Source organism: Octodon degus, unplaced genomic scaffold (genome assembly GCF_000260255.1).
Source record: "Octodon degus isolate 3935 unplaced genomic scaffold, OctDeg1.0 scaffold00011, whole genome shotgun sequence".
In the NCBI taxonomy this organism is placed as follows: domain Eukaryota; kingdom Metazoa; phylum Chordata; class Mammalia; order Rodentia; family Octodontidae; genus Octodon; species Octodon degus.
The window spans coordinates 213,489-241,396 of NW_004524587.1; the positions used below are offsets into that span (position 1 = coordinate 213,489).

Genomic DNA, 27,908 nt, shown 5'->3' on the forward strand with positions numbered 1-27,908 from the left:
ACCTAGCAGCCACAGCATGGGGTTGAGGGACTGAGGAGATGCTGATGTTACTCAGGACCATTAACCTTTCTGGGGAGCTGAAAGCGGGCTGCACTGGGGAGCGAGGCTTGCTCCCTCAGCATCCTGTCCAGCTGCAGTGCCCTGGCCCATATCCCAGGAAGCAGTTCAGAGAGGCTCAGTGACTGGCTCAATGGCACAGAGTAAGCAAGGGCTCAGCCTGGGCCCTGCATGGTGGGAGGAGCCAGTGGTGTATGCAGAGGGGACGGGGGCCTTGTAGTGTGCCACACAGCAGGTGGCACAGCTGTATGGGGACAAGGGACTTGCGTGACCCACCTCTGAATGAATTTCTTCACCACCTCCATGCCCGCATTGAGCTCGTTCAAGGCGAGAATGTACTCCTGGGTGAACAGCCTCAGCCGCGGGCACTTCCCAAAGTCCTGTGGGGGGGAGGGGGAGTTGAGGACAGAGCCACCATGCAGGAGTGTGGCAGTGGGGACGACAGGAACCGGGCTGCACGTCTCACTGCCACAGCCCTGCTGCCCAACTATGACCCTGGCGGTCTGGCAATGAGGTCACACTCAGGCCTCTCCCAGGCCCCACCTCAGAGCCCCTCAGAGCCCCTGACGGCCCTGGAAGCTGGGCCTCTCTCAGCTGGTCCCCAAGGTGGGACTCCACTTGTGGGACACAGAAGAGGCCAAGAAAGCGCTGGACCCACTCAGCTCCCCATGTCTCTAAGCTACCACACCCCTCCTCCTGAGTGATAGGTGAGGGTGTGGCTCCCAAGCCAGGCCCCTCTTGCTGGGAAGGGATGTGCCTGTTCAGCTTCCTGGGGCTGGCCCCTGGCTAGGCAATCCCAGCCCCTCTGGGCTCCAGGACTGAAGTACGGGAGTGCCTGTGACGGTGTGCTTCAGGCTGGAGGAAAAGCCACTCTCCACAGTTACACGGTTGGGCAGTGCACACCTGCAATCCCAGCACTCAGGAGGCTGAGGCAGGAGGATCTCGAATAAGTTTGAGGCCAGCCCGGGCTACATGGTGAGTTTATGGCCAGCTTGACCCACACAGTGAGACCCTGTATCAAAAAAAAAAAAAAAAAGGTACATGGGACACAGAAGGACAGAGATGATCAGCAAAGGCTGTACATGGGAGCGTGGACGGAGGCACGGGCGACAGCATGGAGGAGTTATGCATGTGCTGATGGCCTGGCAAGGGCAATGTGCACTCTGGGCACGTGAGGGTATAGAGGTGACGGTGGCGGATGACAGTGCCATTTGCAGGGGGAGGAGGGGCTGCTTGCCATCTGTGATGGCTGAGGCTTCACTCAGGGGCACTGCCCGGGTCAAAAGGACCCTCTGCTCCAGCTTTGTGACAGATGAGACTGGAGACAGGTCCCCCTGGTAGCCACCAGTAGGGTGGGGAACAGTGTGGGTGGGGCTTCTGCCGCGACTCAGATCCTTGGAGACAAAGCGCCACCTCGCCTAAGGTCCAGATGGGTGGGGAGGTGCTGGGCGGGGCAGTCAGGAAGGGTGAGGCAGGACACAGTCTGCCAGACCCGGTGGAAAGATGTCTGGGTTCGCCAGCAAGGCAGTGGAGGGAGCCTGGTGTCTCCAGGTCATCTTGTTCCCTTCTCTGTGGAATCCAGGGACAACGCGGCCCAAGCTGGGTGCAGATCAGTGGTGGGCAGCCGCCTAACCTAGGCTGGGCCCCAGACCTGATTCCCCGCACCAAAAAAAAAAAAAAACAAAACTCAAGCCCAGCCCAGTGTAGTGGCCCATCCTATAAACCCAGCATGCCAGGAAGCTGAGGCGGGAGGATCACAAATTCACAGCCACCTGGCACCCCCACACACCAGGGCCCCTGAAGGGTGGAGGCCTCAGCCTGAGTCCAGGCCCAGCTATTAACTCTGGGTCTGCCCTGCAGCTGTCTGACTCAGGTGGAGAACACTGAGGCTGTGAAAGTCACCGAACTCCAGGGAGAAGCTGCAGCTGGGGTCTGAGAGCCCCAGGATGCTGCCTGTTTCTCCCTGATATCAGATGTTCCCCAGGAATCCTCAGGAAACAGGACTACACAGAACATGCAGAAGGGGCTCGCCCAAGCAGGCGCCACGCTGGCCCCACGTGTGTGGCTCTGTCTCTGGCTGGCTAAAGGCCTGCTTTGCGAGAGGAACCTTAGAACCTTTGCTCTGGACTTGCAAAGGACCTGATCTCACGGCCCACTGCATCCTGGGGGACCTCGAAGTCGTTAGCGGAAGCTCTTTCCTCCCTTCTATTGGCACAGCAGTGATGGAAGAACCCCTCCCACCTCCGGGGAGGCTTCCTGCTATCCTGGAGAAAGAACTACACAGACTGTCCCTGTCTTGTATCCAGAAAACAAACACACTTATCTCAAATCCAAGAAGATCTCAGAGATAAGCAACAATTCCATTACAGCCTAGGATTGTGCAGGGTACAGAATAGTGAAAAGGACTCATTCCAGGACCAGTGTGATTCATTGGGCAGTGGCTGCCTGGAACAAGGCATGGGGAGGGAAAGCTGTCTCTAATCCGCAGGAAGAGTGCGCCCATCGATTAGTGATGTCTGCCATGGATGAGGGAGGGAAGGGCTGCAAGCCTGGACCAAAGAGGGCGGATGGGTCTGGCCTCAGGGGTCTGCGTCCAGCTGCCCCTCAGACCCTAGTTCCCAGCCAGCTGTTCTGGGTCCCAGACTCCTCCAAGGTGCACACTGTCGCGAGGCTGCCGACATCACGCGCTCACTGAGCCCTCTGCACTCTGCCTGTTCTTATTCCAGTGCCTGGCTCCAGGGCCCGGCGGGGTCTCCCTGGGTCCCCCTCCTGGGGCCTGGAGCCAGGCACTGGACCTTACTGATGAAGCCTGGTTCCCCACGTGTAGTATGGAGAAAACAGTATTTGCCGCTGTCACTGGAATAATAGGACAAAACCAAAGGGCCACACAGGTGACAGCACAACTGAATTCTGTCTGCATTTCCATGGATAAAGATGAATTAACGCCATCCTTTATTGAGACTTCCACTGCGTTCCTTGCGTCCCTTCCCTGTCTGGGGACGGAATCGAGGTGCCTGTGTCATGAACTCTGGTTGTCCTGTCGCCACCTTAGGCTGCTTCCATTTCTCAGGCTTTCCTTGCCTTCGGTGGCTGGGGCAGTTCTGGAGGTATTCTGTAGACTGTCCCTCCACTAGCCTCCGGGCAGCGATTTGCTCACTGTGAGCCTGGGGCTCTAGGGATGGAGGGGGACCCAGGGAGACCCCGCAGGGCAAAGCACCACTCAACTCATATTGAGGCCCACTCTGTGAACACGACTCATCCCTGCTGGCATCACCAGCTGGGGTCATGTCTGTCAAGTTTCTCTACCAGGAAAGTAATTTTTTTTTCCTTTTCAGTTCTGGGACTGAACTCAAGGCCTTTGCCCTGAACTACATCTTTGTACCTTTGAGATTCTTTTTTTGAAACAGAGTCTTATCACATTGCTAAGTTGCCCAGGGTGGGCTCAAACCTCCCACCTTCCTGCCTCAGCCTATGAGTGCTGGGATTACAGAGGTGTACCACTGTGCCCCGAGGCTGCCCTTCTCCCTCCCACCCAGGCCCTTTGGAAAAAGACCCTGTGCACAGCCCAGCCCGGGGACCTGAAGGGTGCAGCACAATGCTAGAAACACCCGTCTCCCCTGGTCACAGCATTCTGCTACTCTAACTATGGTGTGAAGATCATTCCAGTCGCCTTAATGGAAAAAAATACAGCCACAGAGACGCAGGCTGCACAAAGACTCAGCTCCTCATCCAGAATCCGCTGGACCCAACCCTGTCCCCCAATCTGCAGGAAACCAAAAGGCTGAGTGGACGTGCGAAGTGGAGTTGGGCACTCACCATGTTATGCTTGAGGATTCTCTGGACCACGGGTGTGAACACCTCGATGACCACCATGGACCGGGGCCGCTCCCTGCAGTGCTGTGGGCAGAGGGGCTCGGTCAGTGTGAGCATCGGCATCCTGCCCGCAGCCGACCGCTTCCGGCAGGCTGGGACGCGAGCCCAGCGGGCAGCCCGCTTCCCTTGCTGAACATGGCTGCAGAGCTTATTTTAAACGGGGCTTTATAATTTAAGAGCAGTTTCAGGTTCTCAGCAGAACTGAGAGGAAGATGGAGAGGTGTCCTGTGTGCACTCTGTCCCCAAAGCCACCCAGCCACCCCATTCATGACAGGGGCAAAGGTGTACTGGGGTGGCCATCACCCGTAGCCCACAGCTTGCCTGAGTTACCTTGGTGACGCCCATTCCTTGGGCCTGCACCAGTGACAAGGACAAGTCCCCACCACAGGCGAGCAGGTGTGTGTGGCTGAGGACACCCTCGATGGACAGGCAGGGCTGGAGGGGACAGCATGGCCCTGTGGCATGCAGCGTAGGTGCTCTGCCTTCACCTGCCCCTCCCACGCCTGATGCAACTGACCCCATGCTGGTGCTATGGTCCCACCTTTGCCAGCATGTCACATCCGGGTCTCATATCCTGCATAAGGAATGCAAAGGACCCAAGTGTTCTGGGTGCTTTTCATTTTAGGAATGTTTGTACACATGCACAAGGAGGTACCTAGGGGGAGGGGACTTTAGTCTAAGTATGAGGTTCATTTACATTTCATATACTTTTACACACAGCCTGCAGGAATTTCACATACTATTTTAATATTTTACACACAGCCTGCAGGAATTTCACATGTCTTTTGTTTGTTTGTTTGTTTGTTTTTGGCAGAACCGGGGATTGAACTCAGGCCCTTGTGCTTGCCAGGCAAGTGCTTATTCTACGGAGCCACCTCCCCAGCCCCGTGTCTATGTTTCTTAAAAGTAAGTTTTCTGTTGTATCGGCTCTGGAGGTGAACGATGGGTCTCTGCACTGAGCTACATCCTTGGCCCTTTTATTTCTTATTTTGAAACAGGATCTTCTTCAGTCACCAAGTTCCCTGGGCTGGACCCCAGCTTGTGATCCTCCTGCCTCAGCCTCCGAGGGTGCTGGAGTTACAGGTGTGCACCACCATCCCTGGTAGCAAGCCTGTGTCTGACGGTGACCCATCAGGTATACAGCTTTGCACTCAGGATGTCATGTCAGCACTTAAAAGTTTGGCTCTGGGAATATTTCGGATTTGGGGTTAGGAATGCTAGGCCCATGGCTGGAACTGCAGAGTGTGCAGCTGTTCGCTTTCTTTCTCTTGGTCATGTATCTGAGGCTCCTCCCAGTCTCTCCATGGCCTGAGAGGCTCATTTCAAGGCTCAGATGTGCCATGTGGAAGCACCGGGCTCATTCATTCACTCACCTACTGAAGGATGTCTGGGTTGCTTTCAAGTTCTGGAATTTATGACTATAAACACCTGTGCGTAGATTTGTTTTAATTCATCTAAGTGAAAACCAAGAAGCTCACAGCCTCCCCTCGCCTTCATTTTTTGAGTTATAAAAATGACCCAAACAGGAGTCCATCCTGACATGATTCTTAACTTCTCGCAAGACTTGCAGAGTCTAGTTTTAGCACGGGCCTAGGAAGCCAGGTCTGAGAACAACCAAGGCTAGGGCTCTGGAAATCCTCAGGCTTCTCCGTTGATTTAACCATCAGGTAGCGAAATGGGGGCCATGCTGGGACTCAGCCCAGTTTTCCTTATTAGCACCATGCTGTCCAACTGGCAGGCCCTGGCCCTTTTCTAGCCATGTGGCCCCTGGAGGTGCTGAGACGGCAAACCCTGATCAGCACTGTGAGCCTGGGGTGGGGGACCTAGGGCTTTTCTGGGGGACTGCGATGAGCAAACATTCCTCAGATCCTAGGCCCCAGGTTTGGGCAGCTGGCAGCAGCTACCTGGCAGGTCCAGAGGAGGCCTGGAGGCCAGGCCAAGCTTGGTCCCACTCCAGTCCTATCCTGGGGTGCAACCCCAAGGCAGAAACAGCCCCAGGCTCGTGGTCCAATGGTGGCCCCTTGAGCCCCAAAGGCAGAAAACACCAGGTCAGTTTCTCCCAGTTCACCCTTTCTCAAACCATGCTGCCAGCAGCCCCAGGAAGGCTGACTCTCAGCAGATGGACACAGTTGACGAACAGATGTTTGAAAACCGTGAGGTCTGGGAGAAACTACATCTGGAGAGGATAGCATGGGTGGGCACATCTGGATTAAACCAGACAGATCATCACAGGGGGACCCCAAGGTGACCCTGCACTGTGGGACTCCACCCCGGGAGGGTCTGACACACTGAGTGGTGGTGACACAGTGCCTCAGATGCGCCCTCAGAGCCAAGATCTGTGCGTACACACACACACGTCGTGGGTGTGTTCCATGCAGACCAGAGAGAGGGTACACGCTGTGCATACCTGCACTGGGAAGGGGAAGGGTATTTGGGCCTGACATGTACCCTAGGCACTCAGGCAAGCAGGTGTGTGTGGCTGAGGACACCTTTGATGGACAGGCGGGGCTGGAGGGGACAGCACGGCCCTGTCTCCCTATCTAAGCTCCCAGCTCCTGACACTGCATCTCCCAAAGCACAGCCTGTAATAGGGAGGGGGTGGGGACCCCACACTCATGTGCTGGAGAGCCAAAATGGGAAGGGGACAGGGAAGTGAGGGAGATGGGGCTGGGTGGCAGCAGCCCCAGCCTGGGTGTCTTTCCTAGAACATGGAATTATTACATAAAATGCAAACTGGTTTGTGTCCAGGATGGGTCCTAGGCCACCAACATGGGCCTGAGGAACAAGGGATAACCAGCGTCTACGTGTGTGGCCGGCAAGTGCCAAGTGAATCTGGTTGGAGGGCTGGCACCCAGGTTCCGGGAGGGAGCAGATGCCCCGATCTGCAGCTCCCGCAAGCTAACCTGGCATCCGCTGCCAGCTTCCCCAGTTCAGGGAAAGCCCCGAGGCCGGGCCCCCACTGTGGGCCAGCTGGTGCTGGAGGAGCCTCGGCTAAGAATAGCCCAGCCCTGACGTCAAGAACCCAGGCAATCGGCTCAAACGGCCTCCCCAGACGGCCAGAAGCCATTCCAAAGACAGGCTGATGCCCCCCAGACCCCTGTGACCCCACATGCCCTTCCACATATATGTGACACCCGCATGCCCTCTTCCTGTGTTTGGGACCCTGAACTGGGTAAAGCCACCCCACCATGGGCAGCACTTCGCCCACACGGCATCCCATACCTTGCAGAAGAATTCGCAGAGATCTGGTGGTGGATGGTTGTTCTCCAGCAAAGGAGCAATCGCCTGAAAGACAAGGAACAGACACCAGTTGTGCACGGTGGGGCCACAGTGTGTGTGTCACAGGGACAGGCAGGCTGCAGGGGACAGCTGGCCAGTGACAGGACAGGGCCCAGGGTGACCACAGAAGAAGCTGACAGTGAACATGGTCTCCTGCCATCCTGTGGGCAGAAAAAGCTCGTTTTCTAACCTGGGCTCCTGCTAAGAATTGATCACAGTGCTCCACCCCCCAACGTAGGGGTTTCATGACTTGCTGGCAGCTGTCCTTGTCCCCAACAGAGTCACAGCCCCTGACTAGAAGGATGTCACAGGATGTAAATATCACACCACATATCCTGCTTTATGTAAGGAGCCTGAGCACGCTCAGATTTCGGTGTCTATGGGGCCCTGGAATCTGTCCCCAGCAAACACCAAGTGATGACACCCAGCCTGGCAGCAGAGTCCTGAAGGGGCAGACTCTCTTTTTGGCACTCGCTGGTAGTGTGACCCCAGAGCAGGTTTCACCTCCCGGGACCCTTGCTGCTCCTGGCAGTCACCACAGGGGTCACAGAAGGGCCCCGGGAGAGCTGCGCACCTCAGTCCCCACTGCAATGGCCCTCCATGGTGGCCTGTCCTGGGCACTGCAGGGAATGGACAGCATCGTTAATGGGGACAACTACAGGCTGGGACCCCCCACCCCAAGTGACAATCCAAACTGTCCCGAGACATGTGTCCTTTCCTACCAAAGCAGGGTTTTCACTGCTCCTGGGGCCCACTTCCTCAAGAGCCTTCCCCGCCCGACTGGACAGAAATAACGTTCTCCTTGCTCGGGACACGGGGGAAAGGAAGTGCCACCAGGAGCCTCTTGCTTCTAACTGCGTTCACGGACTCCTGCAACCCTTGTGGCATGAAAGACCCAGCTGAGGCCAAGGCTGCCCACCCGGGACTCAACCAATCAAGGCAAAAAGTCTGGGGAACAGAACACAGAGACTTCTCCCCACCGCGCCTCAAGTGACACAGCACCTGTGTGCTGCTCACACCGCTGGACACCAGGAGGGCCCTAGAGATTCAAAGTGCACAGAGAGCACGGGTAGGTGTCAGTGCCGCAGCCTTTTATAGAGGGTCCTGAGCACTGCGGGTTTTGTCACCCTGAGGGGCCCTGGAAGTGAGTCCCCACGAGCAGAGGGGTGACTCCAAGCTCTCCTGTTCATCACCCAAGCTCGAAGCCAGGTTTGAACTCTGCTACGCGAGCTGACACCAGCCGCAGGGGTGGGGGCCACTGGGCGCTGAGGTCAGCAAGGGGAGGCACTGGTGGTCACAGGACTTCAGCAGCCCCCTCGAGTACCCACTATGTGCCAGCCCCTGGGGGGGCACTGCCCTGCTGTACTCACTCGCAGGCCTGGGGCTCACTGCCTGCTGGCCACTCGGTACCCAGCTAGGCTTGCCAAGAAAAGATCACGGAGCGAGGAGGGGCCACAGGCCTGCTCACAGGCTGCAGGGGCAGGACCTCCTGGCCCACCTGCTCCAGGCTTCCTCTGGGCACACGGAGCTCCGCCTCTCCTTCCAACTCTAGTGCTCTCTCCCAGACGCCTACTTCTTGTGCTTACACTCCAGCTGAACTTCAGAATACCCAACGCTGCTTTCCGTCTCTGTCCCCTCACCTATTCTGTGTCCTCTTTTTAGGATGCCCTTCCCATGTTTTTCCATCTGGCAAGCTCCTGTTGATCCTTTAAAGCCCAGTTCTAAAGTCACTGCCTCAGGGAAGCCTTCTGGCCCCTTTCCCGGGTGAGTCTATGCTTCCAGGCTGCACCACATGTCTCTGGGTTTCAGCACTCACATCTGTCTTCCCACATGTGTCTCGGGCCTCTGTGAGTTCCAGCGCACAGCGCAGGGCTTACACACTGTGGGTGCCATTCCACTGCTTCCTTCTCCCCACCAGGGGCCACATGTCATAGTTTAAAATCTCTGGAGAACATAGTTCCCTCCCAGGTGTGCACCTCACTGATGAACCCCAGAAAACCTCATCTCACTTCACACAGGAGGGATTCAACCCCGGTTCTCAACTGTGGGTTATGCAGGAGCCACTGGCAAATGGAAATGACCTAGAGGCACTCAGAACAGGGTGGGCCAGTGCCCCGAAGAACACTGGGTGGGGGCAGGAAGGAACTAGCGAGGCCCCACCGAGCCCAAGAACAGTAAGCTCCCTGCAGCCAGGGGGCACCTTAGCCAAACAGCAAGGCAGCCTGGCCGGGGGGAAGGAAGGGCCACTCCCTGAACAGGGCCTCGAGGGACTTACCACGATGATGTTCTCATGCTCCTGGGTGGTCAGGTTGGTGTTCTAAGTGGTGGGGGAGAAAAGAAGAGGAAAACATTAGGAAAGTGTGTGTCTGAATTTCAAGGGCCCACAGAGCTGGGCCCACACTGTTATTTTTTTTCTCTTTTTTACATGGTGCTTGTGGTCAGGCGCAGGGTCTTTGCACTGAGCTATATTCCCAGTCCTTTAGAAATCTGTAAAATTTTGAGACAGCATCCAGCTATTTAGGTGGCATTCAAATTCGGGACTCTCCGGCCTTGGCATGTCCAGAGTCCTGGTATTATGGATGTGTGCTACTGTTTTTCTTAATTCCAGAGAATGGATCACCCCCACAGCAGGTTGGGAAGTGGGGAGTCTGGGAGAACTCAGCTCCTTGTCTATGTGTCACAACCCCTGGGACCTTCGAGGAGTTTTGCCTGAGTGACACTCAGTTTCTGCCTCGGGAGATGGACGCCAGACACTGCCATCATTAGGCTGCTGAGAGGACACGGCCTCAAGAGACCCTGCCCAGGTGCCAGAAGTGGGCTCCGACCTCACAGGTTAAGAAACTGCCCCTCTGTGAGCCTCAACGCAGTGCTAGAGGGTCTTTCAGGTGGATGTGTGAATTCTTTTTTTTCCCTTTTGGTACGAGGAACTGAACTCAGGACTTTGCCCTTGCCAGGCACCTGCTAATGCCGCTGAGCTATATCTCTCCAGCCATATGTGTGAATTCTTTCGGTGGCTCTTAAACTAGGTTCCTAAGGAGCCCTGACATCCCATAAGACAGTGCAGATATTTTTGATAAATTGAAATTCCAGTAATTTACTTGCAAAAAAAAAAAGGTTGAATGGATTAAATTTGCTGAAATTTTAGGGGTTCCCCTCAACCCAATCTGAGACCTCTGTTAATACAATTGGCACTTTTTGCTGCTACCCTGTGAGAGGGTGACCCAGGGAAAGGATAAACCCTTAATAAACAGGACCCAGTGGGAACAGCCACAGCAGCGTTTCGCCCCTCCCTGCGAGCTGTGTGGTGGGTTCCAGTCAGTGCATCCACTTGGGCGGTGATGCTGCTGCTAGGAAAGCGACTCCTAGTCAGACGGCCATGGCAGGAAGGCTGTCCCTGTGCCCACCTGGGATGCCAGCTAAGGCGGGAGGACAGCTCATGAGCCATGGATCTGCTTTCATGGGGGGCGGTGGCCAGGGTCTGAGCACCATGTGTCCCTGCGTGTCTCCAGGACTAGCCATGACCTAAGACAGGGCTGACTGTGCCCGAGAGCCCAGGAAGACACAGAACAACGTTTCCCAGATATTAACGCCTTTGTGTCGTCCTGTGGGGGTCAGGGAACCCAGACAGCCTGTTAAATACCAGCGTCCTCAGCCAGGGTGGGGGAAAGTGGCTCCGCTCTTCCCTCCTGACTGTCGCCTTCACCATACTTTGGGCACTGATGAGCCTCATGCTGACAGCTTCTCCTAGAACTCCGATGCCTGGCTAGTTATCTAGGCCTGCAGCCACCCACCTGGCACTGGGGATAGCGGTGGGCTGGGACTCAACTTCCAGGTATCTGTCCTGACTCCAGAGCCTTCACTTCTAATCCCTGAGCCTGGCACTGGACCACCTGGGGCCGATCCTCATTTCGGGCCTCCCTGGCAACCACATACCCTGCTGGGAAGGCTTTGATGACAATGGATGGGGGCAATTTTCCCCCACAAGGGTTACTTCCCACCATGGACAGACAGTGGAAAGCACTTATAGGGGCAGCTGGGAATCCAAGCTAGGTGGCTACTAAGCATACTCAGGAGATGCCCAGGGGCTGGGGATGCCCCTGCTTTGCAGGTAGATGGATGGTTTCTCCTCAGAACTGCAGGTGCCCACACACCCCCATGTCCTGGGGACCCTGCTGGCTTCAGTTTGCTTTGGCAAAGCTTGAAGCCACTTCAGAAGGGGCCTCAAAGGAAATTCAGGACAGAGAACCGAGACAGAGCCCAGGCCCCTCCTTCTGAGTTGCTGACAGAATCAGAACAACTCCCCTGACACCGAGAACATGACCCCTGCTCAGAGGTCTCCATGCCAGAGTCCTGTTGTATCAGGGCCTCTGAGACTCTACTCTGTGACACCCAGGCCTGGTTTACAGCTGAAATCTGGGCAGAGAGGTCAGGCAACACAACCCATGCCACAGCAGGACCAGGCCTCCTGTCCGGGTGGACATAACATCTACATACCAGAGCCGGAGCTGCTACCTGGGTGGTTCCTGCTCCCCACAGGACTGAGGGACCACCGAGTAAGCTTGGACCTCCAGGAGGTATGGTTTACTCCTCTGGATACTTCAGCATCTGTCTGGCAGGGCCACTGGGAGAGCCCAGCAGATCCCAGGGCCTGTCTGTGTGATGTCACCGAGTATACGCTCACAAAACACCAGAGCCACCTGGAGAGGCGGTGAGTCTTACAGAACGGATGCCTGGTCCATCTGCCGGGGGGCGGTGGGGGGGTCCCAGCTCTTGGTAAAAGGTGGGGGGGGGTCCCAGCTCTTGGTAAGATGGACAAATATCCCTGAACACAGCACGCAGAAGTGTCTTCCATCTTCTGTCTTTAGATGTCCTCTCCCCTTTCCCTGGCACTCAGGGAGCCACTGACTCTGTTTTTTGTTTTTCGTGGTATTGAGAATTTAGCCTGTGACCTCGCACTTGCCAGGCAGGTTCTGTGCCACTGAGCGACATCCCCAGTGAGGGGCCACAGACTGTGACAGCTTGGCTTTGCAGTCCAAAGAGCAGGAGAAAGCCACAGGCACACTGCTGTCAGGAACACAGTTGAGATGGGAAAAGGATACTGTACGGGGCCGGCCACAGAGGGCGCCTACTGCCCTGGCCACTGTCCTGACCAGGAGCCTAATTAAGGCGGCACCATCGTGGCTGGGTGGGCTGGGGTGCCGGGCGATGTGGTCTCCATATTACAGAGCCAGGGAGCCCCTGGGTAGGGTTTCTAGCTACAGAGACTCTGTGTGGCCACTGAGTGTCCCCACCTGTGATGTGGAGCGGGCAGGGCCATGCCCCAGAAGCATGCGAGCAGGGCCATCGTGCACCTGCACCCGGAAGGGGAGCCCTTTCCCTTCTCTGGGCAGAAGCCTTAGCGAAAGCTGTGTACATGGACTTGGGATTCAGGACTGTGACTGCAGTGCTGAGTGTCCCCTGTCCACACAAGACCTCTGCCCCTGCCTGTGATAGGCTGCTCTCCACCTCCCACCTCCCTGCTTCCCAGGCCGACGTGCTCTCCACGCAGCACAGCGATGCCTGGAACGCACGTGGGAGTTGTGTGAAGCCAAGGGCCGCACGAAGGGACAGGAGGAAGGAGCCAGAGCGCGGGGCAGGGAGACACTCTCCAGGGACAGCGGTAGCAGCATCGCTCTGGCAACTGCGCCTGGTTTAAACCAGGGGTCACCAAGTCCAGTAACCTCAGCGGCCACACAGTAACAAAGGAGCGCAGTCCTGGGCTGTGGAAAATTCTAGTTCTGTGCCTGGCAGTATAAAAAGAAGCCGTGTGCTTCCCAAGAGCCTCTCCTCCTGACTCTGGTGGACTGACCCTGATCTGTCATGTATCTGCTGCCCACTCCCCACCGGGCCAGGCTCTGTGCCAGGCCATGGCCCATGGACACACTCAGCGCAGGGTGCCTGGAAAAGAGGGGGTGCAGAACGGGGGCACTGGCTGGTGGCAGCTGCTGGCCATGGCTGCTTTTCTGATTGTTTTCAGAGAACCCTACATTCCCATTTTGTTGTGAAATCTGATTCTGAAAGCCCTGAAAGCCCACATGCAGGCTGTATGTTGGAGCAGAAGGCTGACACAGGCCACCTGTCCCGGCCACCTCAGGGCGGGACAGTAGGGACGCCATGGGCCTTTGCTGGCCTGCTCCCTCCCCTCAGGGACAAGCCAGTGAATTCCAAGTTGGCACCTTGATCCTGGGTGTGATCTGGGGACTCAGGGAGGGGACAGCTCCTCCTTTACCTTAGCACAATCCCTGGCCTGACTGGCTGGGGCCTCCTGCTTCCTTTGGTGACAAGGACACAGAACAGCCCCTGTGCAGCACTGCCTGTTCAGCAGGTAAAGAACATTGGTTACAGGGGAGAAGAGGCTGAGCCAGCCCAGCTGGGGGAGGGGGTGGTCCTCACCTCGGAGAGCAGTTTGGAGACGATTTCCAGGGGGGCTTGGTTGATGGAGTCGTCCTGCAGAGGGGAGGTGAGGGCCATGTCCACCAGCGTCCGGATCTCTTTCAAGACCACTTCCCAGCGGCTTGGGTTACTCAGGACTTTCTTGTATTTGTAAATCTTTTTCTAGGAGGAAGAGAGAGACACGAACATGTCACGGATTTGAAGAGCTCATATGATGCAAGCTGACGGAGGCTGGGGTACAAAGGCCCTGAGAAGCTGTCCCCACCCCAAAGGACCTGCACAGTGAAGCATGGAGCGTGTCAGCCAGAGGAGGGCACTGGGAGTGGCTGGGCTCCTGACTGCACAGAGCCTTTTCCCACACCAGTCCCGGTGTGCAGAAGAAGGGAATGGAGAGACTTCTCTTTCACATCCAGCTTCTGCCAAAGCGGCCCCAAGCAGAGTGATGAGCTGGAGGAGCTGCTCCGCGTATACCAAGAGGTCCCTGTCGTGTGCAGTCTATGATGGAGCTCGGCTGGGGACCAGGAGCCGAACCCCAGCTGGGCAGGGACAGAGCCCAGGCTGCCTCGGCATCCCCGGCGAAGAGGAAGGCTTCTCACCCGCACTCCTGCGTGTGGCTGCCTGGGCCTGAGTGCGGGCGGGGCCGTGCCTCGGGTTTGAGGCTGAGCCGGTCCCGCCTGTGTGACATCATGGAAAGAGGCCATCGGAGGCCGAGGTCCGAGCCAAGCACTGGCTCCCGCTCGCTCCCTCTGGTCTCACCCCCCTCCGCCTGCCCTGCCGCATCTCTTGCTGGATGAACTCCTTCATTAAGTGCTCTGCTCCTCGGGGAAATGCCTAATTTTAGTGTCATAGAGCCAGCAGCCAGCTGGGGTGACAAGTCACAACCTCAGGGCCAGAGTCTGAGCGGGGGAAGAGCGAAGGCAGAGGCTGATTTTCCGGGCTCCAACAGAGGTGTGTAGGCCACCAGGGTCTCCCACACACTTTATTTTGCGGAAAAAATCATGAAGTGGTTTTAGGACCTGGAGCGAAGGAAGAGGTTTCTGGGTGCCATGTTCTATAGCAAAGTGAATAATCATGAGGTGAGGGACAGTGGCGGAACAAGAGATCCACCTTGCTGGTTTAGGCTTCTATTTTGGAGTGTTTGAGACAGAGTCTCACTATGTGGCCCAGTCAACCCTCCTGCTTCAGCCTTCCAGCTGCTGGGAACGGAGGCACGCACCACCACTCAGCAAGGAGGCCCACTTTGGACTCCTTTCAGGGCTTCACCTGCTGAGGCCCGGGTCCCTATTCTACAACAAGGCACGAAAATCCCTTTCAGCGCCCTCTGTGCATCGCCTGTCCAGATCTCAGCTATCGTGGTCGGGGCCCCGGATGAGTTACATGTGACAGCTAGGCCCATGTGGAAGAGGCGGCACGAGCACAGGACACACCCTGGGCCTCAGCCTACTTCAGTGGAAAACAGCTCGGGTGTGGGTGTGGGTGTGGTGTCTGGGACTTTTTCCCACCTAATGGTGCCCGCCACCACCAGCACTGCCCACACTGGCTGCACCCAACGGGCCGGAGTGCCCCCTCATCCTCGAGGTCTTCCTTACTGCTCTGCCTTCCCAGCCTCCCTTTTTCCTCCTCGCTGATGTCTGCCTGTCCCCACCTTGCTCCTCTAGGAGTGGGCCAGTGGATGGTGGAGTGGGGGACCAGACCCCCAGATTTGTAGACCCCCCCAAGGCACCTCTAGAAATGTACAGTGCGTTCCACTGGGCGAGAGCTCAGTGTCTGGGAAATGTGATGCCAATGGCCTTCAGGACCACAATAAGCTTTTGCTGAGCTCCATTACTAAAAACACCACAAGGCACCCGGTTCTTGGAGCCTTTACTGGCGTGGTAAGGAGCCAGTCACAGTGACGGTCGCTGGAGCCGCTCTGCCCAGCTCGGTGCACAGGAGGCCCATGTTAGCTGCACCTGGGCGTCCAGGCGCAACACATGTGTGCGATCTCAGTGTGACACCTCCCAGGGCAAGAGCTGCCTGCTCCTGTGAGCCCTGCAGGATGTGGTTCCGTCTGTACCTGGAAAACTACTGCATTTTTAAATGGCCATGAAATGATCATAGAAATGTCATCCTCCTCCAGCCCCGAAGATGAGATCAGGATGGTATGGCCGTAGACTCCAGCCCCGAAGAAAACCAGTGATCCTGCCTGCGCCTTCCTTCAAAGACTGTAGGCTGTGTGCAGTCTGAGCGCTCAGGGCCACTCTATGGATCAGCTGCAAGTTATTTATTTTGGAGAGAATAATGACTTCATTCTTCGTGTGTGTGTGTGTGTGTGTGTGTGTGTGTGTGTGTGATGCATGCTCATTATAAAAAATTCAAACCATACTGTGGAGCACAAGAGGGCAAATTAAAAAAGGCCTCCACAGTTCTACCGCCCAGAAAGAGTCATCATTAATATTTGGTGAACACAATTCCTGCCAACCTTCACTTAAACTCTGCAAAATACACCCAGCTTGGGGTGAGGGGCTATAGGACATCCCCCGCACTCCACAGCCGTTATGGCAACCCAGAGGCACCAGCACCCGCTGCACCTGCACTTATCCTTGGTGACCCAGTCTCAGGAACGCCGACAGCTCCGCCTAAGAGCCAAAGCAGGCTGGGGCTCCTGCTTGGGAGGTGGGCGTCAAGGCTGTAACAGGGCAAGCAATTTTTTTAGTGAGCGCATATGGCATGCCAGGCCAGGTGCTGAGTTGTGACGACCACTGCCCCATAAGGCCTCGTAGGAACCCTAGAGTTGGGGCCTTGGCATAGGGTGGACGCCTGGAAGCAGACCCTGAGACAAGGAATGGAGTGCAAATGGGTTATCGATTTGTGACGTGGCTGTAGGAAACACTGGGGAGAAGACGGTCGATACACGGGCACCACTAAGCACGATGACACTGGCAGCTGCCGTATCCCCCTCCACGGGCTGGGGGTGCTTGGTCCTTCTGGGGACTCTTAGAGGTGGGCAGCTCAGCCCTGGGATTGAGCACAAGAAGCGGGGGGCGTGGCACCTGCCCTATTCCTGTTCCTCTCCTACAGTTTAAGTGACTGGGCCCAGGCCACAGAAGTCCCACTCTACACACTGGGGCCCAGTCTGGGCATCCAAGGGATAGGGCTGTGGCCAGCAGGCAGTGCTAGGGTGCAGCTGTCAGCCTCCTCTGCGCCTGGGAGGGCAGGTGACTTTCTGAGGCCAAGTGGCCAGAAGGAGACAATGCAGGAGCCAGAAACAGCTCTGGCCAAGCACACTGGTCAGAACTAAGGAGCCAGATAGGGGCAGTGACAGGAACGGGGAGAGGCACAGGAACACATCCATGGGTTCTGAGTGCTAGGCGCAGATGACCAGGGGCTGAGGGCCCATGGAGGAGGGCATGGGAGCAGCGGTGGACGGCAGGCTGTGACACTGCCAGCTTGAGGTGTGGGCAGGAGAGGCTGCTGCTCCAGGTGGCTGGGCACAGGGCGGCCTGTCCAGGGCAATGGGGCCTGGCCACTCCCAGTGACAAAGTGGCATGTGTCATCCTGGACGCTCTGATGAGCTCAACAGGCACTGGATGAATCATGAGGGGTGGGAAGAAGCCACCTCTGGAACCCTCACCCTCCGGAGCCCAGCTTTCTGCTCACCACAGAGCCCTCTCTGCCAGGGGGTGGGTGGCCTAGTGGTTTGCCCCATGTGGACAGGAGCCACAGCTGGCACTATAGCAGGCTGAATTAAAGCCGGGTGGAAACTGCTTATGGGGACCAAACCCAGCATCCCCGCATGGGTTTGTATAATGAAACCAGGAATGATCTTTGGTGTTTTTAAGAGTATTTAAGAAAAAAACCAATGCAGATTATGCAATGGAAATTGAATGCGGCCCATGAAGATCCAAATATTTGCTCTCCAGCCCTTGATAGACAAGGTTTGCAGAGTCCTGGCTCACAAGGTCAAATCCCAGCCCAGGAGGTCACAGGATGGGGACATCATTAGCCCCCAAGGAAGTGTGAGCTAAACCATACAGAGAAGCCATGAGTTTTGCACCTGCTAGGATGGCTTGAAGCAAAAACCAGACACCAGGAAATGTTGGCAAGAGTGTGGGGAAGCAGGAACTGGAGTCCTTTGCACTGCCGGAGGAAGAGGCTGGTGCAGCCACAGCAGGCAACAGTTGGACGGTTTCCTGAATGTTAAACATACACTCATCACAAGGCCCAACAGTTCTGTTCTTAGAAATCTGCCCGTGAGAAAAAGAAGCACACTACGTACGAGGACATGCACATAGGTGTCCAAGAAACTGCTCCCGTCTGTGAATGAATGGACCAAAGTTAGGGTGGGGGTTAGCCACAGTCTCCAGGGACAAAAAGCAAGGAACTCGTTCACACTTTGGTGTGAACTGCATGGCCATTAGGGAAGTGAGACAAGCCAGGCCCCAGAGGCACAGCACTCTGTGAAGTGTCTAAAAGGGCAAACTGGCAGCAAGAAAATGGCCCAGTCAGAGAACCTCAAAGGCATCTTTCAGGAAGCAGAAATGTCTTAAAACTGGATCCTGATGATGGCTGCACAACTCTTATAAATTTACTAACATCATTAAATGGCATTTTTACAACCAGTGAATTTTATATCATGTAAATTATACCTCATATAAGTTATCTTAAAAAAAAAAAAAAAAAGATGGACCAGGGAGGTTGCTCAGCAGAATAAGCGCTTCCCTGGCAAGCGCAAAGGCCCACGTTCAATCCCCAGTTCCAGAAAAAAAAAAAAAAAAAAAAGACATCTTAGGGAGGTAAGAGTGCATCACACACAGCTGAAATAAGTATGACTCTGTGGTTAAGAGTACAGGTTTGGCAATAAGCAGACTTTACCCCAATTCTAAGCTCTACTTCGTCCATCTACCCACCCATCCATTTACCTAACTCCGAGCCATCAAACCACCTTGCGCTCATCTGCCAGCTATCATCTAGTCATCCTTCCATCCTACATTCATGCATCCATCCGCTCATCTACCCACACCTCATCCATCCACTCATCCAACAGAGACCCCTTGAAACCGTCTACCCCCATGTGCCAAGAACTGTGTAGGCATAAGGATACTCAGAGCAAGCAAAGCAGGCTGGCCCTGGTGTTCACAGAACCCAAAGGCTATGACTGGCATCTTCGTTTCTCCATCTACAAAGCAGCAAAGGAAGAACAGCTGTCAACGGCTCCGTGAGCATCTCGGAAACATTACGTATAAAACAGCCCAGTTCCTAGTGGCACTAATGGTTTCCACCTACCAAGCCCAGGCAGTGAGTATCCAAAAGCAGGCGGGACTCGGAGGGCTCCCCACACCCGCGCCTCAGCACCACCAGCCAACAGCAAACAGAGCCAGCAGGCAGTGTCTCCCGCTTCCGTCTGGCAGAGCCAGTCACTCCATTGCTGTCCTCGCCCTCTGTGTGTGTCAGGGAAGGGACGTTACCTGGGTGATACCCGCCATCTCTCTGGTAACTGCTCCCGTAGCAGAAACAGGCACGGACACTGAGGCTCTCAGGCCTCAGAAAGCAGAGCCTGTTGCTCTTCCATGGGTCACGAGCGAGCGAGCGAGCGAGCTAGCGGTTACCAGGAATGCGCCCCCGGCCGGGAGAGGCGTGGCTCTGACTGTACCGTAAGCTCTCCAGGACCGGGCTGCTGCAGCTCAGGGACTCACACACACTCGCACGCATGCTCCCTACCACCTGGCAGGAGGAGAGCAGCCGCAGGAGCTCGGTGGAGCTGCGGCAGGGAGGAGGACCCCGCAGGGACGAATGGGCCTTGGAGGCATCTTTCCAGCACGGGTCCTAGCATGGAGCTGTCCAGTTGGAGCGCTCCAGGCCCCATGTGGCTGCTTACACAGAACTTCATTAGAATAAGCCCAGGGGAAAGCCCAGTGCCGCGGTCACACTGGCACGCTGCGGGAGCTACGGCTGCCCTACGACAATGCAGAGACAACGCTGTCATCGCTTCCCACAGCTGTACTGGGCAGTGCGGTCCTGACATATTGGGGTCCCCTCTATCACCACAGCCCAGAGGCCCATCTACACTAGTCTAGGTGTCCCTACTGCTGCGAGGGCCAGCCTGTGTGCAGGGAGCACTGTCCCCAGCACCAGGAGACGGCCACTGCCACGCCCTCCCTTCCCAAGCCACCCCCTTGCTGGAGCTGCCTGAGGCTTGCGCAGTCTCTACCGCGGTGCTGTCTGCAGCTGAGCCCTGCAGGTCCAGAAAGACTGCAAAGCTCCCTGGCTTCCCAGGCTCCAGGCTCGCTGTGGCCGCCCGTGCTGGCCGGCACAGGTGAATCGCCACCTCTCCCAAGCAACAATGTCGAATCCTTTGAGCAGCACAGACTTCATCTTGACTTCAGCAGTGACAGGTACAACTCCAAGCTGCCCCCTGCCCCCAGCTCTTGAGCATCGACCCAAACCTGCTCGCACCTAAACTCTCTGCCCCCCTCAGAACTCTGCAGAGACCCCAAGCATCCAAGCGCTCCCCGCCTTCCCTCTGACACCTGCTACGCAGCTCAATCCAAGCCACGCTGTTGGCTTCCAGGGGGAGGAGGCTACCTGTGTCCAGAGAGATAAGAGCCCTCCCACCTCCGGGCAGTCTCCAGGAAGTGCCTGGTGGAGTTTTAAAGAACTAGAAGACATTCACCATAAAGGACTTCCTCAAATTTGTTTTAAAGAAATACCACACACGCACATTTTGTTTGTTTTTCTTCTAGACCAGGCCTTTCTGATCTACAGATCTTCTGAGATGAGGCTGAGTGCTATTTGCTTTTCTCTGCAATTAGGATCTTTCCCTTGATAAGTTTAGCTCCTCCATCTCCAGGAAACAGTACACCAGCAAGACCCGCCCTGGCTGCCTGGGGTCCGGCCCGAGGCCCAACTCTGCTGGCCCTGTTATGTACACACATCCACATACACACCCGCACTATTGAGGTAAAATCCACACACCACAAAAATAACCACCGACGTGCTTGGCTCAGTGGCACTAGGCACATCTCGGGGCTGTGCAGCTACCGCCCACAGGAGCCACAGGACCACGGAACAGCCCTTCCTGCCCCGCCCCCAGCCCAGCCATTGGTCCCCTTCCCATCTCGCAGTTTCTCGCTTGGACACTGACAGAAGTGGCCTTTCGTGCCTGGCCTGTGCCCGGCGGTCAGGCTCACCCACAATGCGTTTCGCGCTGGCACTTCACCTGCCTCAGCAGTTGAGTGATACTCCACGCTGGGACAGACCAGCGGGACGGAGTGAGCCCAGCGCAGCTGCTCGGCTCTGCCGGCAGGCATGCTGTTCCTTCCTGCCGCTGGCCACAGTGAACTCGCTGCCACGCACATGGGGCATCGATTTTTGCCAGCATGTATATGTCCACCACCCTGCTCTGGTACCAGATTGTGCCCTGCTGGCCTGAGTTCTGCCACGGGACAGTGCAGCGTTAAGTGGGTCATTCAGAGGACCCTGATTCAGCCACACAGTTACGCATGGTCACCTGCTGGTCTGGTTGATGCCCAGATACATTAGCCAAGGGCTTCCCAAAAGGCATAGGGACATCCATGGTGGGAAGTGAAGGAAACAGGCTGGCCCCACCTGGCTGGAGAGCAGGGCCTGGTACAAAAGTCTCACAACATCGCTAAGTGCAGTGGTGACGGCTACCACCCCACAAGGCACCACTACAGTGCCCAGGAGTTGTGTACATGACCCCAGCGCACAGTGCTCTCCCCTCTGGAGGCCAGGCCCTGTGCCAAGTGCTCCAATAAACTACCGCAGTCTCCCTCACAACCTGTGAGATGTGTGCTATAATCCGACCCACTGTGCAGATCAGAAAACTGAGGCCAAGGGTGAGGTGACGTAGCCAGTAGAGCCAGCGAGAAGTGGGACCCAGGGCTGGTTTGTACCCTGAGTGCCTGACCCTCATGTCACAGGAGTAGACCCTGTGCTTCCTGTGCCTCATCCATGCCGCCACTTCCTGCCAGCTGCCGATCCTCCTCTCCTTCTTGGCTGCCCAGGGCAGCTGCACACTGGCTGGAGCTGGTGTCTGCCTGAAACCGGCTCCCAGGGCGACGGGTGATTTGCCTAAATGAGGCGCAGGGCTATGGCACTCGGTCCCCTAAGTGCCCACCAGAGGCGCCTCCCCACAGCTATTACCACTGCCAAGGAAACAGCAGTGTGCGGGAGGTGGCCTGCTCTGCTGGCTCTGGGCTTTGGCTGGTTGCCTGGGCAACCATGAGTCTGGCTAGTGGGGAGATGACTGGCTTTGCTGTCAGTCTCTCAGCAGGGTACCACATCCTACCTGCACTGCAGGCCTGCTGCACCCTGGGAAAATCCAATCATCCCACGGATGCTGCCTGTACACATTAAAAATTGTACGTGCTGTTTTGCTCACTGAGCTACGAGCTCCTCGGGGGCAGGGGCGAAGCCTCTGCTGTCTCTGCAGTGTTCTGCGCTGTGCCTAGAGCCACAACGGGTGTGTGGATGAGGCTCTGTGTATTTGTAAAAGGCAGAAAGGGCTGGGACGAGTTGATCATCAGAGGGAACAGCTGACAGGTGCTACAGCTTTGCCGCAGCAGGGCCCTGCACCAAACGCTTCATCCTGGTCCCCTGGGCAGCAATCACCAGGGCCTGGGCAGCTGCAGATTCTGACACGCAAGGTGGGATGGACCTGCTTACCTGCATTTCGCCTGAACCTTCCCATGCCTTGCTGTCACCTCTGCCTATCCTGTCCCAAATACGGAGGAGATGCAGCTGCAGAGCAGTCACTCCGAAGTCCAACGTTACACAGCTGGTGTCGTGGGTTAAGTTGTGATTCCCCAAAAGGTATGTGTAAGTCCTAACCACTACAATCTGGCTGGGACCTCATTGGAAAATAGGTGAGGTCACACTGGGTTAGGATGGGCCCTAAACCCAAAGACTGGTGTAAAAAGGTCACAGGGACAGGAAATACCCCAGCACTGCACCTGTGCACAGGACAGAAACCCCAGGGCCCAAGAGGGACAACGGCCCTGCTGACCCTGGCATTGGTCTTCTGGCCCGAGCACCAGACAGAACAAGTTTCTGTTGCTTGAAGACCCCTGGTCTTGGTGGTTTATCATGACAGCTCCAGGACACCCACAGGACAGCAGCCAGGGACAGCCACAGGAAGCCCTGGTGCTCGGCACTGCCAGGGACCTCAGGAACCATCTCAGAGAATAACCAAGGCGCCACAGCAGAGCCCAACCCCCTGCCGATACCATGAGACTGGCATCATGGGCTGTGGAACCCAGGCCTTGGGCCCTTTCTGGGCACTGGTGTCCAAACACCATGTTCACAGCAGTGGTGTCCACATGAGCCCGGCAGGGGAAGCAACCCACGTCCATCAGGGTGAACAGGTAAGTGTACCATATGTGATAGGGTGCCACTCAGCCTTAAAAGGAAGCAAACTCATGGGTGTCTAATCCCCACATTGAGGGAGGTGGCTGCAGGAGAATCGCAAGTTCAAGTCCCACCTGAGCAACCTGGTGAGCTTTTGTCTTAAAAAATATTAAGGTCTGGGGTTGAAGCTCTGTAGAAGAGCACCTCTGGGCTCATGCCCCAGCAACACACACACACACACACACACACACACACACACACCCCTCCCACATGGCCCTGGAGACACAGGCCAGGGTTAGGCTGCTTCTGTAATGCTCCAGTTGCTGTATGCATTGGAAACTTAATTAAACAGCAGTTGAGGAAAGAGCCCAGAAGGGTTTCAGCAATGGGGATGCAGCGGTGGCATCGCACCTTCTGCAGAATCCGCAAGCTCTTCAGGACCCCAGCTCTGACCCTACCCCGTTATGGACACGGAACAACTGGGAGGACCTGACAGCCTGGACTCTCGCTTTGTAGTGGTCCCCGGGGCATGCTGGTGGCTGGGTAAATGAGCTGACTTTATGGTAACATGGGTTCTTTGGAAATCAGAGGGGCCAGGGAGATGGCTCAGTAGAATAAGCACTTACCTGGCAAGCGCAAGGGCCTGAGTTCAATCCCCAGTTCCACCAAAAAAAAAAAAAAAAAAGAATAGAAAAGAAAGAAAATAGAAAAGAAAGAAAGAAAGAAAGAAAGAAAGAAAGAAAGAAAGAAATCAGAGGCACCCAGGACAGCATAGGGAAGGGGGTAAAGAGTCCAGGAGCAGCCAGGTGCGGTGGTGCGTCCTGTAATCCCAGCACTCTAGGAGGCTGAGGCGGGAGCATTGGAAGTTCAGCCTGACTACAATAGCAAGAACTTTACCTATTTCATGAAGAAATAAGTAATAAATAAAATAAATCAAGCGAGCACAGGCATTCTGTCCTGTGACATCATTCCACAGATTCCTTCTGTACACACACACACACACACACACACACACACACGCACGCACGCACGCACAGTGCAAGCCTGCACATAAACCTGTGCCACACTGTACATGCCGGCTCTTCTTCACCCTCCCCACTGTCCTTTGTCCCTGCCACCCATGCTAACACCGCAGGGCACATGCAGGGCTCAGAAAGCAGCTTCCAAGGGCCTCGCTGTAAATACACTGGGTGCTGCGGCAGAGGGCAGGGCTGTGCTCCCAGCCCCTCTTATGCATAAAACCACAGGGTTGGCCGGCCTGCAGGCCCCTGGTCCAGGCCACTTCATATCCTCCTCTACAGTCCCTTGTGATCGCATGCAAGAGCACAGGGAAGTTTGGGGTCTCCACTTCATTTAGAAAGTGGCGCCAGACCTGCGCACATCCGTGCCTCCGGCCTTTTCTCGCCAGACCTGGCAGGAGTCACGCAGACAACTCCCGCCATTGCCTGTCAAATGTGCCCACAGAGGTGGGACGCCCACCAGAAACCCCCACCCCGGCCACGGCAGCCCAGCTGTCTGACTTCAGCCCACGTGCGCTCCTCCCTAGGGTCACTCCTGGTGGTGCGACCAGCTTAGGCTCCGTGACCTCAGAGACCGGGTCCTGCCTCCCAAGCAGGGCTGCCCTGGGTCAAAGTGCTCTTTGCCCCCAATCTGGTGGTGGCCTCTTCTTAATTCTTCATTTGAGGCAGTCCCTCTGAGCACACATCATGATTCACTGTCACCCACGCCATCAGCTCAACATGCAAATACTGCCGCAGAGGCTGCTCTGTCTGCGCTAAGGTGGGTGGCCCGGGCTCCGGGCCCTGCCTGAAACCAGGGTGTGTGTGTGGTGGGGCCTGCTTCCTCTGAGAAAGGAAACTCTCTGTCCCAAATGAGGATTTCCCTGTGCAGCCTCTAGACGGTAGCATCTCTGCGGGGGCCTTGTTGTTTATTTTCCCAGGAACTCTATCTCCTGCTTGCAGCACTTCAAAAGCCTTTGCCCGGTGTGGCTTTGTGTGGAAGCCTCTGCTCCTGGCTGGGCGGCCTCCCTTGGTCTGAGTCCCAGGGTCCCAGGCCCAGCTGCTACCGCAGAGGCCTTGATGTGTGCGCGCCCTGCGAGGTGTCCAGACCACAGTGGTCTCTAACATGCTCCTCAGGACGGGCTGTGACGTGTGGACGCAGGACAAGGCGCAGGCGCACTCCTGCCCCTTTCCAGCAGGGACAGCTGCTGCTATACAGAGCGCCCCTCCTGGTCCTTGTGGCAGCCTGGGAAGTTTGTATTTGTAATCCCATGGAAAAGTTACCGGAATTCTTTTGAGTTAATTCCAACCTACACGTGGGGAGAATGACACTAAGGTATATTTATAGCTGTGGGGAGCCAAGGGGTCCTAAGTCCAGCCATGGTAATGGCTGTCTGGAACAAAGGCCTTCTCCTCCAAGGCTGAACCGGGGCTTTACTCATTCACGAAGGAAGGAGTGGCCTGAGGATGAGTGACTGAGAATGGTGGGAAGCAGCTGGGCTCTCAGCAGGCTGGGCAGGCGGCCTGCACTCACCTCTGCAGTGTGCAGCGAGAAGGCTATGCAGAAAGAGCAACCTGCATGACACAGCTGAGGTGCTATCTAATGTCTTGGGGTCTGTGCTTCAGCTCTGATGCGTAATCTTGCATGCCCTGGGAAGGCATACAAGATCCCAAGGCCAGATCCCAGCTGGAGCATGACTCTCCCTCCCTCCTGCCAGACTGCTGCCTAGTTTTAAAAACTACACACCAGGCTGGGCGGGGTGGTGCACACCTGTAATCTCAGCACTCAGGAGGCTGAGACAGGAGGGTCATTGTCAAGTTCCAGGCCAGCCTGGGCTACAAAACGAGCTCAAGGACAGGCTGGGCTGCATAGTGAGACCCTGTCTCAGAAGAACAAAACAAAACAAGCAAGTAAACAAAACCCACAAAAACCCCAAACAAACTACACATCAGCACCTCAGATAGACTGATTTGCACTGCTTAAAGCCAATGGAAGGAAAAGTTCGAGCCAGCTCTGGACACATCAATACATGGAAATACGGCCAGGGGAGCCAAGGTGGAGATAAGCGCTCTGCTTCCAAGGAGAGTCGTCCAGGTCCGTCTCCACACAGAGACAGTGCTTCCTGGGGCGCTCCCTGTAGGCCATGCACAGGGGATAGGATGGGGACCCTCTGAGAATCCCATGGGGAGCCATGGGCACCCTAGGAGTCTGAGTGTCCAGCTGCTTGTCACCCACACAGACAGAGACACGATCAAGTGCAGTGCTTGCTCTCCACAGTGAGGAGCCCAGCAAGACAGCCTGATGGGAGCAGGAGGGGTCCAGACCCTGGGTTTAAAATCTGCTGGGATGTATGTGGCAGTAACAGCCACCTCCTGGGGATACTGTGGTCTGGACAAAACAGCAGAGATGAAGTCAAGAAAGCAGGCGGCACTTAAATGCTTACTGTGCTTCCCTTTGTTAAGGCTGCTGCAGAGGTTTTCAAACCCGGATGTGCTCCTGGTACCAAGAACAGTGCTTCATTAAAAACCTAAGAGTAGTTTCCACGGCTACCATCTGGGAATTTAGAGATGCAAATTTCTTGTCTCTTAAACAAGTGGGGTAGAGGGAGGGGTTGCTGGACTGCCTCTTTAACACATCCTCCATGTGACCCTGACAGCTGCTGGTCCAATCTGAGAACTACTCAGTTACTGGTTCAAAACTCCTGAGCCCACCGTGGCCAGGATGCTGGGACAAGAAGAGGCCACTGTGAGCTGGAAAATTCACTGTGGACAGCAACAGGGCCTCAAAGGCAACCATGAAGGCCCTGGGATCTGCCACCATTCTTCCCAGGGTCATCTTTCCCGTGATCACCTCCTCCGGGGTGTACTTTTTAAGGTCCTTGACACCTGTTCTAGCCCAGAGGTCATAAGTTACCCAGTTTTCCAAAGGATCTTGTCTTGGCATTCTGCCCTAGAGGGGTCTCTGTCCATCTCAGGACTTTTTATAAAGAACTGCTGACTGGCCCCAGAGTGTGCTGGGGCTGACCAGGGAGCAGGGACGTCACAGCCACCAGGGGCTCGTGCTGTAAGCACCAACTACTCCTTGCTGACAAGTCCCTCTCCCAACTCCTTTCTTGCAGAGCTGAGCTGTGCCCCCTTGGGCATCTCTAATGGCCTCGGCTGGGGTGAGGCCCTAATTCCTCTTGGGGATTTTGTTGCTCTTTTTTTTTTTTTAATTTTAGGGAAGGGTCTAAAGTGTGTTCAAGGTCTCACTACTAGATCGGACTTGTAGTAATCTGCCTGTTTACTGCCACCCCAAGAGATGGGATTACAGGCGCAAACCACCACACCCAGTCTCAAATGCCATCTCAGCACACCCTGGGCAGGGCCAGCACAGCAGCCCTGGGGATCGAACCCCTGGCCCCCGCACCTGCTTGCAGGCGCTTTACTCTACTGAGCTACCTGGCCAGCCCTTCTGCTACTCCTCTCAATTTCTGTGTGGCCTGTGTCAACAGCAGCGCAGTGGGCTCCCTCCCTCCTACCCTAGCTGGGCCCCCAGCCACCACACAACCTGGGCCTCCTGCAGAACAAAGGCCTTGCTACCGAGGACACTTACCTTCTGGTTCTGTTTGGAAAACTCATCTACAGACAGCGAGAGAAAAACACAAAATTCTGCCTTACAGGCCAGAAAGCAGTTCGCCCACAAACCATTTACGTGACAAATTTCCTTGTATGGCTCAGTGACTCATCAGCCCCATCACAGTGTGCACTGGACGGAGGACACACGAACATTCTGGCCCCTCTTCCTTGCTGGGGGGGGGGGGCCTACAACCCACAAATACCACTTCTTTTTGGCTGCTGGCAGGGCCACCGTGCTGTGTGGCTCTGGAGGGCTACGGAAGACAGTCACACAGGAGGTCCCAAGCGCAGGCTGGGGCCTCT

The 27,908-nt window shown here is 55.9% G+C and overlaps 1 protein-coding gene across 2 annotated transcripts in view; it reads right to left on the bottom strand.

Moving 5' to 3' along the window:
* The window catches only part of Cmip (c-Maf inducing protein), a 190,752-nt gene that overhangs the window by 27,323 nt on the left and 135,521 nt on the right, over positions 1–27,908 (bottom strand). For both annotated transcript variants that reach the window (XM_004625758.2, XM_023709149.1), the window contains exons 4-8: positions 13,642–13,803; positions 9,485–9,526; positions 7,153–7,215; positions 3,874–3,954; positions 334–437 (exon numbers count right to left, since the gene is read on the bottom strand). In XM_004625758.2, coding sequence (XP_004625815.1) covers positions 334–437; positions 3,874–3,954; positions 7,153–7,215; positions 9,485–9,526; positions 13,642–13,803 — 452 coding nt within the window. The remainder of the gene's footprint in view (positions 1–333; positions 438–3,873; positions 3,955–7,152; positions 7,216–9,484; positions 9,527–13,641; positions 13,804–27,908) is intronic.